Source organism: Schistocerca cancellata, chromosome 1, assembly GCF_023864275.1.
Source record: "Schistocerca cancellata isolate TAMUIC-IGC-003103 chromosome 1, iqSchCanc2.1, whole genome shotgun sequence".
Classification (NCBI taxonomy): Eukaryota; Metazoa; Arthropoda; class Insecta; order Orthoptera; family Acrididae; genus Schistocerca; species Schistocerca cancellata.
In genome coordinates this window covers 883,342,142-883,358,858 of record NC_064626.1, presented here as the reverse complement: position 1 = coordinate 883,358,858, position 16,717 = coordinate 883,342,142, and the positions used below count along the sequence as shown (strand labels likewise).

Below are 16,717 nucleotides of genomic sequence, written 5' to 3'. Positions count from 1 at the left end.
GTTGATACGACAGAGGTCTTTTCTCGCTGGCCTGCAGGTTCACCTTACTTCCACGCCATGCGATGTCTTTCTTTGAGGCTTTATAAAGAAATCATGTATTCTTTCCGCCACTACCTAATAATTACCCAGAATTGAGACAGAAAATTGAAGACAATATTGCTTCCATTACTCCGAACTTGTTAACCAAAGTATGGGAAGAATTGGGTTTTCGGTTAGATGTGAGCCCTATAACAAAAGGTTCACTTATTTAACATTTGTAAGAAAGACTGGGTTAGTTTGCCTTCAATTTGATGTATGGTTTGCTGTAAATTGTCTAAATTCCTTCGCAAAAGAATACGAAGTAAATATTCCAGAAATAGAATAAAAACAACTGCCAACATGAATAACTTGGAAGTAGCTATTCTCTGTGTAGCAAAGCAGATTGAAACACTTAATAAAGGCAAGGTCTCTGGTCAAGATTGTTTACCAGTCACATTCCTTTCAGAGTATGCTGATAGAATACCTTCACACTTAGCAATCATATACATTCTATCGCTCGTAGACAGACCCGTACCGAGTGGCTGGAAAGTTGCAGAAATCACTCCAATACCCAAAAAAGGAAATAGGAATAACCCAATGAACTACAGACCTATATCACTAGCGTCGATTTGCAACAGGATTTTGGAAGTTATACCGTGCTCGAACATTATGAATTACCTCGAAGAAACGATTTATTCAAATAGCCAACACAGAGTCATAAAATTACATTCTAGTGAAGCACAACTAGCTCTCTAATCTCACAAAGTATTGATGCCATCGACATGGGATGTTAAAATGAGTCCATATTTTTAGATTTCCACAAGATTTTTGACAACGTTCCTTACAAGCGATTTCTAATCACACTGCTTGCTTATGAAGTATCATGTCATTTGTGTGAGTGGATTCGTGATTTCCTGTCAGAAAGATAATTGACGGAAAGTCATCGAATAATACAGAGGTTATATCTGGTGTTGCCGAAAGCCCTCTTAGATTGTTTGCAGATGATGATGTCATTTACCGTCTTGTAAAATCATCATATGATAAAAAGGTACTGCAAAATCATTTAGAGGAGATATTTGCATCGTGCAGAAAATGGAATTTTACTCTAAATAATTATAAGCTTGAAGTCATCCGCAAGAGTAAACGAGTGAATCCACTAAATTACGGTTGCACAATGAATCACGCAATTCTAAAGGCTGTAAGCTCAACTACATACTTGGGAATTAATGTACTCATGCTCATAAATTAAGGATAAAACTGATACATGGTGAAACAACCCTCTGGTGGGCGGTTTGCGGGTTTGAATCACCTCAGAGTATGACCATGCGGTGCATTTGACCTGCGGTCGTCGACGGTGGCGCTGGCAGCAGTCCACATACGCAGAGGTGTGTTGGTGCATGTCAGAGTACGGTGCAGCGAGTAAGTGTAGCTCAAAGAACACATACTGATGACGTTATGGGGGATAGAATACCAGGGCGACTGGAGGCTGGTCAAGCACAGCAGGTCTTAGCACGGGCCCTCCGTGTGCCACAAAGTGTGATCTCAAGATTATGGCATAGACTCCAGCAGACAGGAAACGTGTCCAGGAGCTATAGTGCGGGACGTCCACTGTGTACAACACCACAAGAAGACCGATATCTCACCATCAGTGCCCATAGACGGCCACGGAGTACTGCAGGTAGCCTTGCTCGAGACCTTACCGCAGACACTGGAACAGTTGTCTCGAGACACACGGTCTACAGACGACTGAACAGACATAGTTAATTCGCCCAGTGACCTGCAAGGTGCATTCCACTGACCCCTGGTCAGAGGAGAGCCCGTAAAGCCTGGTGTCAAGAACAAAGTACATGGTCATTGGAACAGTGGTCCCAGGTTACGTTCACGGGCGAGTCGAGGTATAGTCTGAACAATGATTCTCGCCGGGTTTTCATCTGGCGTGAACCAGGAACCAGATATCAATCCCTTAATGTCCTTGAAAGGGACCTGTATGGAGGTCGCGGTTTGATGGTGCGGGGCAGGATTATGATTGGTGCACGTACACCCCTGCATGTCTTTGACCGATGAAGTATAACAGGTCAGGTATATCGGGACGCCAGTTTGCACCAGTATGTCCGCCTTTTCAGGGGTGCAGTGGATCCCACCTTCCTCCTGTTGGATGATAACGCAAGGCCCCACCGAGCTGCCATTGTGGAGGATTACCTTGAAACAGGAGATATCAGACGAATGGAGTGGCCTGCCTGTTCTCCAGACCTAAACCCCATCGAGCACGTCTGGGATGCTCTCGGTCGACGTATCGCTGCACGTCTTCAAACCCCTAGGACACTTCAGTAGCTCCGACAGGCACTGGTGCAAGACCCCAGCAACTGCTCAACCACCTGATCCAGAGTACGCTAACCCATTGTGCGGCCTGTGTACGTGTGCATGGTGATCATATCCCATATTGATGTTGCGGTACATGCGTAGGAAACAGTGGCGTTTTGTAGCGTACGTGTTTCGGGACCGTTTTCTCAACTTATCACCAATACCGTGGACTTACAGATCTGTGTCGCGTGTGTTCCCTATGTGCCTATGCTATTAGTGGCAGTTTTGTGTAGTGGCACGTTATGTGGCACCACATTGTGCAATTATCCTTAATTTATGAGCATGAGTGTACTTAAGTAACTTAAATTGGAACGATCACGCAAATAATGTTGCGGGGAAAGCAAACCAAAGACTGTTTTGTTGGCAGAACACTTGGAAAATTCAACAGGTCTACTAAAGTGATTGCTTACACTATGCTTGTCCACCCTGTAGGGACTATTCTGTGCGCTGTGGGATCCGCGTCAGATAGGTTTGACGGAGGACATTGGAAAAGTTCAAAGAAGGGGCGCTCGTCTTTTACTGTCGCGAAATAACGGAGAGTGCCACCGATATGCGCCCGAATTGGAGTGCAATCATTGGCGGTTTTCGTTGCGGCAGGATCTTATCATGAAATTTCAGAGCATAAAAATATTTTTGTGGCGACCACATAAATAGGGAGGAATGATCATCATAATAAAATAAAACACAGAAGCGGCTTGTAATGAAATTGCGTGCTTATGGAATATCATTTCAGTTATGTGACTGGATTTGTGATTTAATGTCAGAGAGGTCACAGTTCGTAGTAATTGACGGAAAGTCATCGAGTAAAACAGAAGTGATTTCTGGCGTTCCACAAGGTAGTGTTATTGGCCCTTTGCTGTTCCTTATCTATATATACGATTTGGGAGATAATCTGAACAGCCGCCTTGAGTTGTTTGCGTCTTGAGTTGTTTATCGACTAATAAAGTCATAGGAAGATAAAAACAAATTGCAAAACGATTTAGAAAAGATATCTGAATGCTGCGAAAATTGGCAGTTGACCTTAAATAACGAAAAGTGTGAGGTCATCAACATGAGTGCTAAAAGGAACTCGTTAAACTTCGGTTACACGATAAATCAGTCTAATCTAAAGGCCGTAAATTCAACTAAATACCTAGGTATTACAATTACGAACAACTTAAATTGGAAGGAACACGTAGAAAATGTTGTGGGGAAGGTTAACCAGAGACTGCGTTTTATTGGTAGGACACTTAGAAAGTGTAACAGATCTACTAAGGAGACTGCCTACACTAAGCTAGTCCGTCCTCGTTTATAATACTGCTGCACGGTGTGGGATCCTTGCCAGATAGTACTGGCGGAGTACATCGAAAAAGCTCAAAGAAGGGCAGAACGTTTTGTATTATCGCGAAATATGGGAGAGAGTGTCACAGAAATGATACAGGATTTGGGCTGGACATCATTAAAAGAAAGTCGTTTTTCGTTGCGACGAAATATTCTCACGAAATTTCAGTCACCAACTTTCTCCTCCGAATGCGAAAATATTTTTTTGACGCCGACCTACATAGGGAGGAACGATCACCACGATAAAATAAGGGAAATCAGAGCTCGTACGGAAAGATATAGGTGTTCGTTGTTTTCGCGCTATACGAGATTGAAAGAACTGTGAAAGTGGTTCGATGAACCCTCTGCCAGGCACTTAAATGTGATTTGCTGAGTATCCATGTAGATGTAGATGTAGAGTCGCACAGAAAGTTTTAAGTGTTAGTTTTTTCCACGCACTGTTCGAGAGCGGAGCGGTAGAATGTAGCTTGAAGGTTAATCGATGAAGCGTCTACCAGGTAGTTGATTGTGTACAGGTTTGTCCGGAAAATACGTATAAAAGCTGAATAATGTCTTTATGTTACAAGTTGCAGTCACCGCCAGGTGAGACTACTGCTGTAATCAATCCCATCAACGCTCAGTTCGCGTCAGAGCACTCTGCGTGAAGGTGGGAGTGTGCGGCAGCTTGTTGACAGTTACCCTTTTTCACCTGCCGTAGGCATGGAGCTCTCTCTGATTGAGGAACAGCGCGTCAACATCAAGTTTCTTGCAAAGCTAGGAAGGATGGCCGTGAGATTTTTGAGTGTTTGAAACAGGTTTACGAAGACAATTCTCTGAAGGAACCAACCGTGAACAAGTGGTTAAAAAGGTTCCGGGATGGCCGAGAAGAAGTGAACGATGACCCTCGCCCAGGACGCCCGTCGACATCGAGTTCCGATGCAAATGATGAACGAATTCGGGCTTGTGTTCTTAAAGACCGTAGATAGACAGAATGATTGCTGACGAGCTGTCAATCGCCAAAACAATCGTTCACGAAACCCTGACACAAAAACTTGAAATGAAGAAATTGTGTGCGAAAATCGTACCGAGGCTCTTGACGCCAGAACAGAAAGCAAAGAGGGTTGAGTGCTGTGAGGATTGGTTGGAAGCAGAGAAACGAAGGGACTTTCTCAACCGAGTCATCACTGGAGACGAGTCCTGGTTTTACGAATTTGATGTGGAGTTCAAATCTCAAAGCAAGGAATGGTAACTAGCAGGAGAACCGAGAACAAAAAAGTCGCGAAAATCAAGGTCCAATGTGAAGACAATGTTGATTGTTTTCTTTGATTCTAGGGGCATTGTTCGCAAGGAATTTGTCCCTCCCGGCCAGAGAGTGAACGGAAATTTTTACGTTGAAGTTCTGACACGTGTCAGAGCTCGTGTGGCCGGAGTTCGACCGGAGTTGGCAAAAGGGGGCAGGTGGATCCTTCATCACGACAATGCGCCCGCTCACACGTAGCTCGTTGTGCACGAGTTTTTTGCCCGAAGCTCAATCACCGTGACAGACCACCCGCCTTATTCACCCGAATTAGCCCAGGGTGACTTCTTCATGGTCCCGAAATGCAAAATGGTGCTTCGGGGGCGGCACTTGGGAGATGTGGAAGCCATCAAGGCGGAAACGACACGGCAACTGAACATCACAATTGAAGACTTTCAACAATGTTATCAGCAGTGGAAACGGCGTTGGCATAAGTGTATAGCGTCTCAGGGCGATTACTTTGAAGGAGATCATATTGTAATACCTGAATAATTGTAAAATTAAGTTATTATTCAACTTTTATACGTATTTGCCAAGCAAGATCATTAGAGATGGAAAAGAGCCACCGTGGTACAACAACCGAGTTAGGAAACTGCTGCGGAAGCAAAGGGAATTTCACAGCAAACATAAACATAGCCAAAGCCTTGCAGACAAACAAACATTACGCGAAGCGAAATGTAGTGTGAGGAGGGCTATGCGAGAGGCGTTCAATGAATTCGAAAGTAAAGTTCTATGTACTGACTTGACAGAAAATCCTAAGAAATTTTGGTCTTATGTCAAAGCGGTAGGTGGATCAAAACAAAATGTCCAGACACTCTGTGACCAAAATTGTACTGAAACAGAGGACGACAGACTAAAGGCCGAAATACTAAATGTCTTTTTCCAAAGCTGTTTCACAGAGGAAGACTGGACTGTAGTTCCTTCTCTAGATTGTCGCACAGATGACAAAATCGTAGATATCGAAATAGACGACAGAGGGATCGAAAAACAATTAAAATCGCTCAAAAGAGGAAAGGCCGCTGGACCTGATGGGATACCAGTTCGATTTTACACAGAGTACGCGAAGGAACTTGCCCCTCTTCTTGCAGCGGTGTACCGTAGGTCTCTAGACGAGCGTAGCGTTCCAAAGGATTGGAAAAGGGCACAGGTCATCCCCGTTTTCAAGAAGGGACGTCGAACTGATGTGCACAACTATAGACCTATATCTCTAACGTCGATCAGTTATAGAATTTTGGAACACGTATTATGTTCGAGTATAATGACTTTTCTGGAGACTAGAAATCTACTTTGTAGGAATCAGCATGGGTTTCGAAAAAGACGGTCGTGTGAAACCCAGCTCGCGCTATTCATCCACGAGACTCAGAGAGCCATAGACACGAGTTCACAGGTAGATGCCGTGTTTCTTGACTTCCGCAAGGCGTTCGATACAGTTCCCCGCAGTCGTTAAATGAACAAAGTAAGAGCATATTGACTATTAGACCAATTGTGTTATTGGATTGAAGGGTTCCTAGATAACAGAACGCAGCATGTGATTCTCAATGGAGAGAAGTCTTACGAAGTAAGAGTGATTTCAGGTGTGCCGCAGGGGAGTGTCATAGGACCGTTGCTGTTCACAATATACATAAATGACCTTGTGGATGACATCGGAAGTTCACTGAGGCTTTTTGCGGATGATGTTGTGGTGTATCGAGAGGTTGTAACAATGGAAAATTGTACTGAAATGCAGGAGGATCTGCAGCGAATTGACGCATGGTGCAGGGAATGGCAATTGAATCTCAATGTAGACAAGTGTAATGTGCTGTGAATACATAGAAAGATAGTTCTCTTATCATTTTGGTACAAAATAGCAGGTCAGCAACTGGAAGCAGTTAATTCCATAAATTATCTGGGAGTACGCATTAGGAGTGATTTAAAATGGAATGATCATATAATGTTGATCGTCGGTAAAGCAGATGTCAGACTGAGATTCATTGGAAAGATCCTAAGGAAATGCAATCCGAAAACAAAGGAAGTAGGTTACAGTACGCTCGTTCGCCCACTGCTTGAATACTGCTCACCAGTGTGGGATCCGTACCAGATAGGGTTGATATAAGAGATAGAGAAGATCCAGCGGAGAGCAGCGCGCTTCGTTACAGGATCATTTAGTAATCGCGAAAGTGTTACGGAGATGATAGATAAACTCCAGTGGAAGACTCTGCAGGAGAGACTCTCAGTAGCTCGGTACGGGCTTTTGTTAACGTTTCGAGAACATACCTTCACCGAAGAGTCAAGCAGTATATTGTTCCCTCCTACGTATATCTCGCGAAGAGAGCACGAGGATAAAATCAGAGATTAGAGCCCCCACAGAAGCATACCGACAATCCTTCTTTCCAGGAACAATACGAGATTGGAATAGAAGGGAGAACCGATAGAGGTACTCAGGGTACCCTCCGCCACAAACCGTCAGGTGGCTTCCGGAGTATGGATGTAGACGTAGATTTTCCGGACAAACCTCGTAATCATAGAGATGTAAGGTGCCGATGAATTTAAACTCTTATAATATACCATTGAAACCAGGACGTGACAGAGTGCAGACGGAGCAGTGAACTGTGGCTGGAGAGCCCCGGCTGTTGAGTAGCTGGCGGGTAACAGGTGCTGCCCGCATCGGCGTGCAGTAAGAAGCGCGTCGATTCCTAAGCGAGAGCCGTGCCCCGTGTCCGGCGGTACGCGCCGCGCTGGCCACGCTACGTGACCGGCCTACCGCCGGCTGCCGCTGCCGCTGCCGCCGCTGCCTTCTGCGCGGCTGCCCTTGAGCCGCGCCGGCAGCTACTGACCCACGCTAAGGGCGCGCGGTCGTTGCCAGTAATTCCGGGACACGCGGAGAAATCAGCTCCCGTTCTGCTGCGCGAATAACTAGATGCAGCGAGAATGCGCATCTCACCGGTAAGGCCAGAATTCCACCTGTGAAGCAGCGGCAGCAGGGACTGGGGTTTCGGGCGGAAGAAGACCAGCAACGACAAGCAGCGAAGCTAATGCGAAGTAGCTGTTGATTCCAGAAGTAAATACGTATAGGATATACAATGACGGAAAAACTCGCGACACAAATAAATAATTTATGTAGAGCAATGGAATCTCAAGAATACATTTGTCTATGTAAAACATTCGATTATCATTGTAAGTTCACTGGTTAATGTAAGCGCGAGATACGCCATTAGAAATATGGCACTCTGGAACATGAATAACCGGTGAAGCCGCCAGAATGTTTAATGCAAGCATGCAAACGTGCATGCATGGTGTTGTACAGGTACCGGAAGTCAGTTTATAGGGTGGAGTTCCATGCCTGTTGCACTTGGCGGGTCAGTACAGGGACGGTTACTGCTGTTTTGTGAATGACCCTGAAGTTGTCGCCCGATGTAGTCCCATACGTTTTCGATAAGGGACAGCCCACGTGATCGAACAAGCCAAGGCAACATGTCGACACTCTGTAGAGCATGTTGGGGTACAACAGCGGTATGTGGTCGAGCGTTATCTTGCTGGAAAACACCCCCTGGAGTGCTGTTTATGAGTAGCAACACAAAAGGTCGAATCACCAGACTGATGCACAGATTTGCAGTCATGGTGCGTGGAATAACAACGACGGTGCTCCTGCTGTGATACGAAATCGCATCCCAGACCACCGCTCCAAATTAGATACAGTGTGTCTAGCTTGTAAACAGGTTGATTGCAAGCGCTCAATTGACTTCCTTATAACCACTACAAGTCCATCGCTGCCACTGAGGCATCTACATCTATATCTATACTCCCCAAGCTAACTGACGGTGTGTGGCGGGGCGTACCTTGAGTACCTCCATCGGTTCTCCCTTCCATTCCAGTCTCGTATTGTTAGTGGAAAGAATGATTTGTCGGTATGCCTCTTTGTGGGCTCTAATCACTCTGATTTTATCCTCATGGTCTCTTCGCGAGATATAGTTAGGAGGGAGCAATATACTGCTTGACTCCTCGGTGAAGGTATGTTCTCGAAACTTCAACAAAAGCCCGTTCCGAGCTACTGAGCGTCTCTCCTGCAGAGTCTTCCACTGGAGTTTATCTATCATCTCCGTAACGCTTTCGCGATTACTAAATGATCCTGTAACGAAGCGCGCTGCTCTCCGCTGGATCTTCTCTATCTCTTCTATCAACCCTATCTGGTACGGATCCCACACCAGTGAGCAGTATTCAAGCAGTGGGCGAACAAGTATACTGTAACCTACTTCCTTTGTTTTCGGACTGCAGCTTTCATCAGAAATCGCAAAAAACGTCAACTTTGCTCTCAAACAAGCTCTAGCTTGACACCACGGAAGTCGCGAATGGCGGTGGTTTAGGGTTAGTGGAATGCGCGCTACAGATCGTCAGAATGGGAACTGTCCTTGAAGTAATCTATTTGTAACATTTCATTGCGTCACTGTAGTGCCAACTGCTGCTCAAATTGCTGCTGCAGATGCTGTACGATGCGCCAGAGCCATGCGACGAACACGATGATCTTCTCTCTGGGTAGTGCTACGTGGTCGTCCGGGAGTCCGGTCTTCCCGCGACCACCGCTGCCATCAATGGTGCGCAGTGGCTACATTCCTACCACGTCTTTCTGCAATATCGCAGAAGGAACATACAACTTGTCGTAGCCCAATTCACTACCTCGTTCAAACTCAGTGAGGTGTTGATAATGGCGTCTATGTCGCCATAAAGGCATTCTTGACTAACATCAACTCACTACGTCCAGTCTCAATGGTAACTAACGCTCACGACTGTTACAGCGGGTATTTAAAGCAAACCTGATTTGCATCTTCATAGTCGCCCTGCTAGCGCCACTCTTATCGACTGGCGAAAATTTTAATAGATATTATCTTCCAGCTGTAGAAATACGCCTACCAACTTTCGTTATATCATGCAACATACGTCTTTCTTCCGTCTGTGCATATGCAGGATGTTGCTGTCTGATTTGCAAAAAATGGCTCTGAGCACTATGGGACTTAACATCTGAAGTCATCAGTCACCTAGAACTTAGAACTACTTAAACCTGACTAACCTAAGGACATCACTCACATCCATGCCCGAGGCAGGATTCGAACCTGCGACCGTAACGGTCGCGCTGTTCCAGACAGAAGCGCCTAGAACCGCTCGGCCACACCGGCCGGCTCTGATTTGCAGTGCCGACTCATGTATTAAATCCTACGCCAGTGATGCCTTGCCTCTGTTTATGTTTTGTGCTGTGGACTGCATCTGAATGAAGTGCACGATTTTATTTTTGCTTTCGAACACCACAACACAGAGGAAAACAGTCTGTGAAGTCTTCGTTCCTAAGTGATCTGCAGCCATGTGATGATCTGTCTCGCGTCATGGCGACTGAGAAAGTACCTGTACCATTTGAGGGATTTTGGAAGGGAATTTCTGAAGACAGATCACCGTAAAATAGTAGACAAGAAGCTCTGGTCGTAACTTATGGAAGGTAATAAGTGAAATCATTAGCATTGCGGTTTGGTACGAGGTGATGCTTAGTTATAGTAGCTAACATTTGTCTCCGATGCTTGCCTTTTGTATGGTGGTGGTAACAGTAGGGGTAGTGGCAGTAGCAGTAGCAGCAGCATTAGGAGTACTAGCAGATTTCAGGTTGCTGGCACTCACTAATACCGATTTACACAATACGTAAGTGAAATAAATATATTTGTTTCGTAAATAAAAACCGCCTTTTCTTGCTGCACTGTGTTTTATTTCTCACAGACGCGTTTCGCCTTTTTCACTTTAAGGCATCGTCAGTGGGATCTAGAACATTTAAAGATAATATAAAGGCGTGACGCGGAATACGGCAGATAGGACCTTTTGACCTCTGGCTGGAACTAGCGTGAGGTTCGTGAATATGCCAGTTTACCGTAAGAAGTAAAGTGAAACTCAGAATTCGTGAAATGAGGCCGTCTGAACCTGAGTAGGAGACTTGTGACCTTTCTAACGGATTAGATTGCGGAGGCTAATGTCTTGGTTGCACGTGACCAAGACATTGACTTCCATTTATTTATTTATTTATCAAGTTTTGTGGGAGCGTGCGAGTCAGAGCTACTTGGTCATGAAACGAGCCAGTACACAGTTAACAGAATACTGATTAGAAATTTAATAAACAAAGGCTTAAAAGAACTAACAAAACAACGAAAAAACAAAGACTTTATGAGTAAATAACACATAACAGAAAAAAGTTCTCAGCTACTCCAGGCAACCCTCTTCAGAATAAAAGGAATGTGCCGTAAGCAAACCTTTTTAAGCTTAGATTTGAGTACTTCGGGTTTAGCACTCATTTTTTTCAGTTACTCTGGCAGCCCGTGGAAAACTAAACATGCTGACTCGCGCACACTTTTCTGTACACAATTCAAGGAAGTGCGTATCGTTCTTCCGTCTAGTGTTCACAAAACAACTGTTGTAGTTTCTTTTGAATGAGTCACTATTCTCAACAACAAATCACGCTAGGAAATACTGGTACTGGGAGGGCAAAGTTAGATTTCCGAGAGACCCAAACAGCGGTCATTGCGAAATTCCCAAACTGACACCACAGACCAGATTCGAGGCGGTTCCTGGGCTAAGATTACCCTTGCTGAATGCACAGAGTAGCTTCAAAATGTAAGACCATAAGATATAATACAGTGAAAGCAAGCAATTTAAATAAGCCTTCGAGTTTCATTGTCATCTAGTCATACACAATTGTTCGCTGAGCGATAAGTAGAGATAGCCCTAGCCGCCTAATTCGGTTGGTATTATCTACTCCTGAACTTTGCGATCTCTGCTTAATCACTCTCAGTCTAGTGCCGTAAGTGTACATGTCGAGAGTGGACAGCTGATAATGTGTAAAGTAGTAGTATCGTGTTTGCGTTGTTGACGATGACGAGAGAGTAGGGAGAGGATGATGAAACCCGGTGCCGGCAGAAAGCTTACTGCTCTTCGAAAGTACCACGGAGACAGCCGAGCTTAACATCCCCATTCTAAGGGCCGATTACCGTCAGCAACTTCACACGACCTCAGTCGTGAGAGACAGCGGAAAGGTTTGGAGTTTAGACCAGGAAATTGGCACAAATTCTGGCGATCGGGAACTTTACACCGAAATTTGTCTAGGCGGCTAAACGATGACGGCGAAAAATTCTTACACCATGTTTGCGATTGGAACGAGTCGGGATGTGGGGAAATGATTCTCCGGAGGAAATAGCCGAGGTAGTGTGTATAGGAGGCGCTGCGATTAAGTGCGCCGTATCCCTGTGCGATATCATCTTTTGGCTGGACAGAAAGATCACGAGTCAGTGGGGAGACGGATGAATGGAGGAGGTAAACAACAAACTCGGTCAATGACACTGACCACCCAGGCATGCGAACCCGATGCATGCGATGGGATGAAGTGATGTTCACCATGTTACGAATGGGACATTGTACACTGACAGAGTTTTCCCGTCTGGCAGTATGCTCCGCCAGTACTTGTAGTTTGCGGAAGACCGCTTTCGATATAACACATTTTAACTGCATGTGTTTCATATTGTGATACAAGGGCTGCCCTCTGCTTGGGTGGAAACCTGTCCACTATCCTAGCTGACTACGGCAACTGTGCAATACGCATTCTAAAATTTTCTTAACCGCTGGGCCTTCTGTCTAAATGGCGAGGCCCGTTTTTATTTTAGTATTTTTTTCATTTAAGGATAATAAACCTGTTAAGCATCTAGGTTCACTTTTCAAGAAAAATTTTGTGGGTCTTAGTAATCTAGCTGTTAGATGCCCTAAACTCATCTCTAATTAAACACCCACGAAGGAAACAGGAAACATAAAATTTTGAAAGCCGTTCTTTTGTGTGTCGTAACGACGTTATACCAAACGATTGGTGGATTTTAATACATGACTAGGTAACTGATAAACTGATTTTACCAGTGATGAACCACATAACTGTGTCGACATACTGAGTGTTCTGCTAATCTTCTGGGGATGCGGACCAGTTCAGACTCTGTTATAACTCCGAAGTTAAATTTATCATCTCTCTGTACCGCATCTCCGCATCTCCGTTGACTTCCGTTCTTATGCAATTGATCTTGAGCTGGAAATTGGACAGAAGTACTCATCTTCCAAATTGTGATAGAGCGAACTTATCTTATCAGCATATATTTATTCGTGCAACATTTGCAGCTTGGAAATACCCCAACATTGTGTGTCTGCCGTACGGCAATGGACATTAGATGCGTTATCAGATTTCACATATCGCAGCAGCCTAACTAACTTCTTAGGTTCCTTTCGTGACGTCCTTACTCCATCACGGCGTAACTCCAAGGCGGGGTCGGCTGCAAGAAGAAACCACCAAGCCAGCAAGTGGCGCAAAGTGTGAGCCATTGCCAGCGGCGCCCCGTCTAGTAGAAACGCTGCGTCCATTTCAATTCCATTACGTACGCGCGCGCGCTCACACACACACACACACACACACACACAAACACACACACACACACACACACACACACACACACAACACTCATACACTACATATGTCCAGCCTTACGAAATAAAATATTGGAAAATACGAGGTGCATTCAAGTTCTAAGGCCCTCCGATTTTTTTTCTCCGGACTGGAAAGAGATAGAAACATGCGCATTGTTTTAAAATGAGGCCGCGTTCATTGTCAATACGTCCCAGAGATGGCAGCACCGTACGGCAGATGGAATTTTACCGCCAGCGGCGAGAATGAGAACTGTTTTAAATACTTAAAATGGCGACGTTTTCCTTACTTGAACAGCGTGCAATCATTCGTTTTCTGAATTTGCGTGGTGTGAAACCAATTGAAATTCATCGACAGTTGAAGGAGACATGTGGTGATGGAGTTATGGATGTGTCGAAAGTGCGTTCGTGGGTGCGACAGTTTAATGAAGGCAGAACATCGTGTGACAACAAACCGAAACAACCTGGGGCTCGCACAAGCCGGTCTGACGACATGATCGAGAAAGTGGAGAGAATCGTTTTGGGGGATCGCCGAATGACTGTTGAACAGATCGCCTCCAGAGTTGGCATTTCTGTGGGTTCTGTGTACACAATCCTGCATGACGACCTGAAAATGCGAAAAGTGTCATCCAGGTGGGTGCCACGAATGCTGACAGACGACCACATGGCTGCCCGTGTGGCATGTTGCCAAGCAATGTTGACGTGCAACGACAGCATGAATGGGACTTTCTTTTCGTCGGTTGTGACAATGGATGAGACGTGGATGCCATTTTTCAATCCAGAAAGAAAGCGCCAGTCAGCTCAATGGAAGTACACAGATTCACCGCCACCAAAAAAATTTCGGGTAACCGCCAGTGCTGAAAAAATGATGGTGTCCATGTTCTGGGACAGCGAGGGCGTAATCCTTACCCATTCCGTTCCAAAGGGCACTACGGTAACAGGTGCATCCTACGAAAATGTTTCGAAGAACAAATTCCTTCCTGCACTGCAACAAAAACGTCCGGGAAGGGCTGCGCGTGTGCTGTTTCACCAAGACAACGCACCCGCACATCGAGCTAACGTTACGCAACAGTTTCTTCGTGATAACAACTTTGAAGTGATTCCTCATGCTCCCTATTCACCTGACCTGGCTCCTAGTGACTTTTGGCTTTTTCCAACAATAAAAGACACTCTCCGTGGCTGCACATTCACCAGCCGTGCTGCTATTGCGACAGCGATTTTCCAGTGGTCAAAACAGACTCCTAAAGAAGCCTTCGCCGCTGCCATGGAATCATGGCGTCAGCGTTGTGAAAAATGTGTACGTCTGCAGGGCAATTACGTCGAGAAGTAACGCCAGTTTCATCGATTTCGGGTGAGTAGTTAATTAGAAAAGAAATCGGAGGCCTTAGAACTTGAATGCACCTCGTATTTCACGATTTCATCGATAGTAACAACATCGTGCATCATATCACTTCAGGGAAGTAATATGATAGAACCACAATAGCCAGACAGTCTACAGAAAATTGCTAATACTCTTTCCCGGACTATAGTCGTAACAATTTCGCTTGTGAGTACAGACATCGCTCGAAGTATGAGATGTGTGTGTTGATATCCAACAGGGGAGTTGACGGTAGTGCTGCTGAGCGCGCCAAGTCCCTCATTAGCGCCCCCGGCATTGACCAGGTGCTGGCTGGCACGTACCTCCAGGTGAGGTTGGTGGTGGGCCAGACGTTGCCCTGCAGAGAGTAGCGCTTGTGGCGGTGCTTGCGGCGGCCCCAGCGCAGCGTCTGCTCCCGGTACGGCACGTCGGCCACGGCGCAGCGCGGCCTCTGCAGCAGCCGGCGCGTCTCCTCGTCCAGCTCGCCCGTCACCGGAATGTGGCCGTACCTCTGCGACACACACCGCACCAGGCTATAACAACTGCGAGACCCGTATTACGATAAAGAAACAGACAACAACAAAAGTGCTGCTTGTCGCCTGACAGTGAATTTCGGATACGGCAAAACACACTGAGGTGACAAGACATGGGATAGCGATAGGCATATACACGAATGGCTGTGGTACCGCGTACACGAAGTATAAAAGGGCAGTGCATTGGCTGATCTGTCATGTGCTGCCGCGTCTTTGTCAAGACATCCCACGAACGCCATCTGCACACTTTCCCAAAGAAACTTCAATCATCTTCCCGACCCTGATGTGAACTCCACCCCGACCAGTCCACCTTATCCCTCCCTTCCTCACATTCTCTTATCCCCTTCGTTTTTCTTATCTGCCTATCTTTCTCCACCCCAACCTTTCCACAGCAGCTATTAGTGTTACCCATTCCCCCATCTACTTCCCCCCCCCCTCTTCTGTCCCATCACTCGCTCCTACCCCACTGCTGCTACGCACTAGTCCTCCATCCTCGTATCACGACATTCCTATCCTCCTCACCGGGTAATCTTTTCCTCTTCAACAACTGATTCCCCATCCCATGGTAAGTTCAAATGGTTCAAACGACTCTGAGCGCTATGGGACTTAACATCTGAGGTCATCAGTCCCCTGTAACTTAGAACTACTTAAACCTAACTAACCTAAGGACATCACACACATCCATGCCCTAGGCAGGATTCGAACCTGCGACCGTAGCGGTTGCGCGGTTCCATACTGAAGCGCCTAGAACCGCTCGGCCACAACGGCCGGCCCATGGTAAGTATTTCCAGTTTCTGGTGACAGGAAATTGCTTCTTTCAAATACCAATGTTTCGGCAGTATGGGACCTTCCATTCCGGAAATCGTCGGGGAATTCATTACGCCAAGATCCCTAGCGTCAAGAGTGCGGCGAGAATACCAAATTACAGGCATTACTTCTCATCAAGGACAACCAGTGGCCGACGGCATTCACTTAACGGCCGAGAGCAGCGTCGTTTGCGAAGAGTTGTCAGTACTAACAGACAAGCAACACTATGCGAAATAACCGCAGAAATCAATGTGACACATACGATGAACGTATCTGTTAGGACAGTGCCGCGAAGTTTTCGTTAATAGGCTATGGCTGCAGCCGACCGTCGCGAGTGTCTTTGCTAACAGCACAACATCGCCTGCAGCTCCTCTCACGGGCACGTGACCATATCGGTTGCACCAATCGAATGGAAAACCGTGGCCTAGTCAGATGAGTTCCAGTTTCAGTTGGTAAGAGCTGATAGTAAGGTCCGAGTATGGAGCAGACCCCACGAAGCCATGGACCCAGACTAAGGGACTGTGAAGGCTAGTGGTGTCTCCATAATGGTGTGGGCTGTGCTAACATGGAATGGACTGGGTCCGCTAG

At 46.0% G+C, this 16,717-nt stretch overlaps 1 protein-coding gene across 1 annotated transcript in view; it reads right to left on the bottom strand.

The window, feature by feature from the left end:
- Window positions 1–16,717, bottom strand: part of LOC126190587 (matrix metalloproteinase-2-like) — a 903,752-nt gene that overhangs the window by 304,190 nt on the left and 582,845 nt on the right. Inside the window, exon 3 of the mRNA XM_049931032.1 lies at window positions 15,113–15,300. Within this exon, the coding sequence (XP_049786989.1) occupies window positions 15,113–15,300 (188 nt within the window). The remainder of the gene's footprint in view (window positions 1–15,112; window positions 15,301–16,717) is intronic.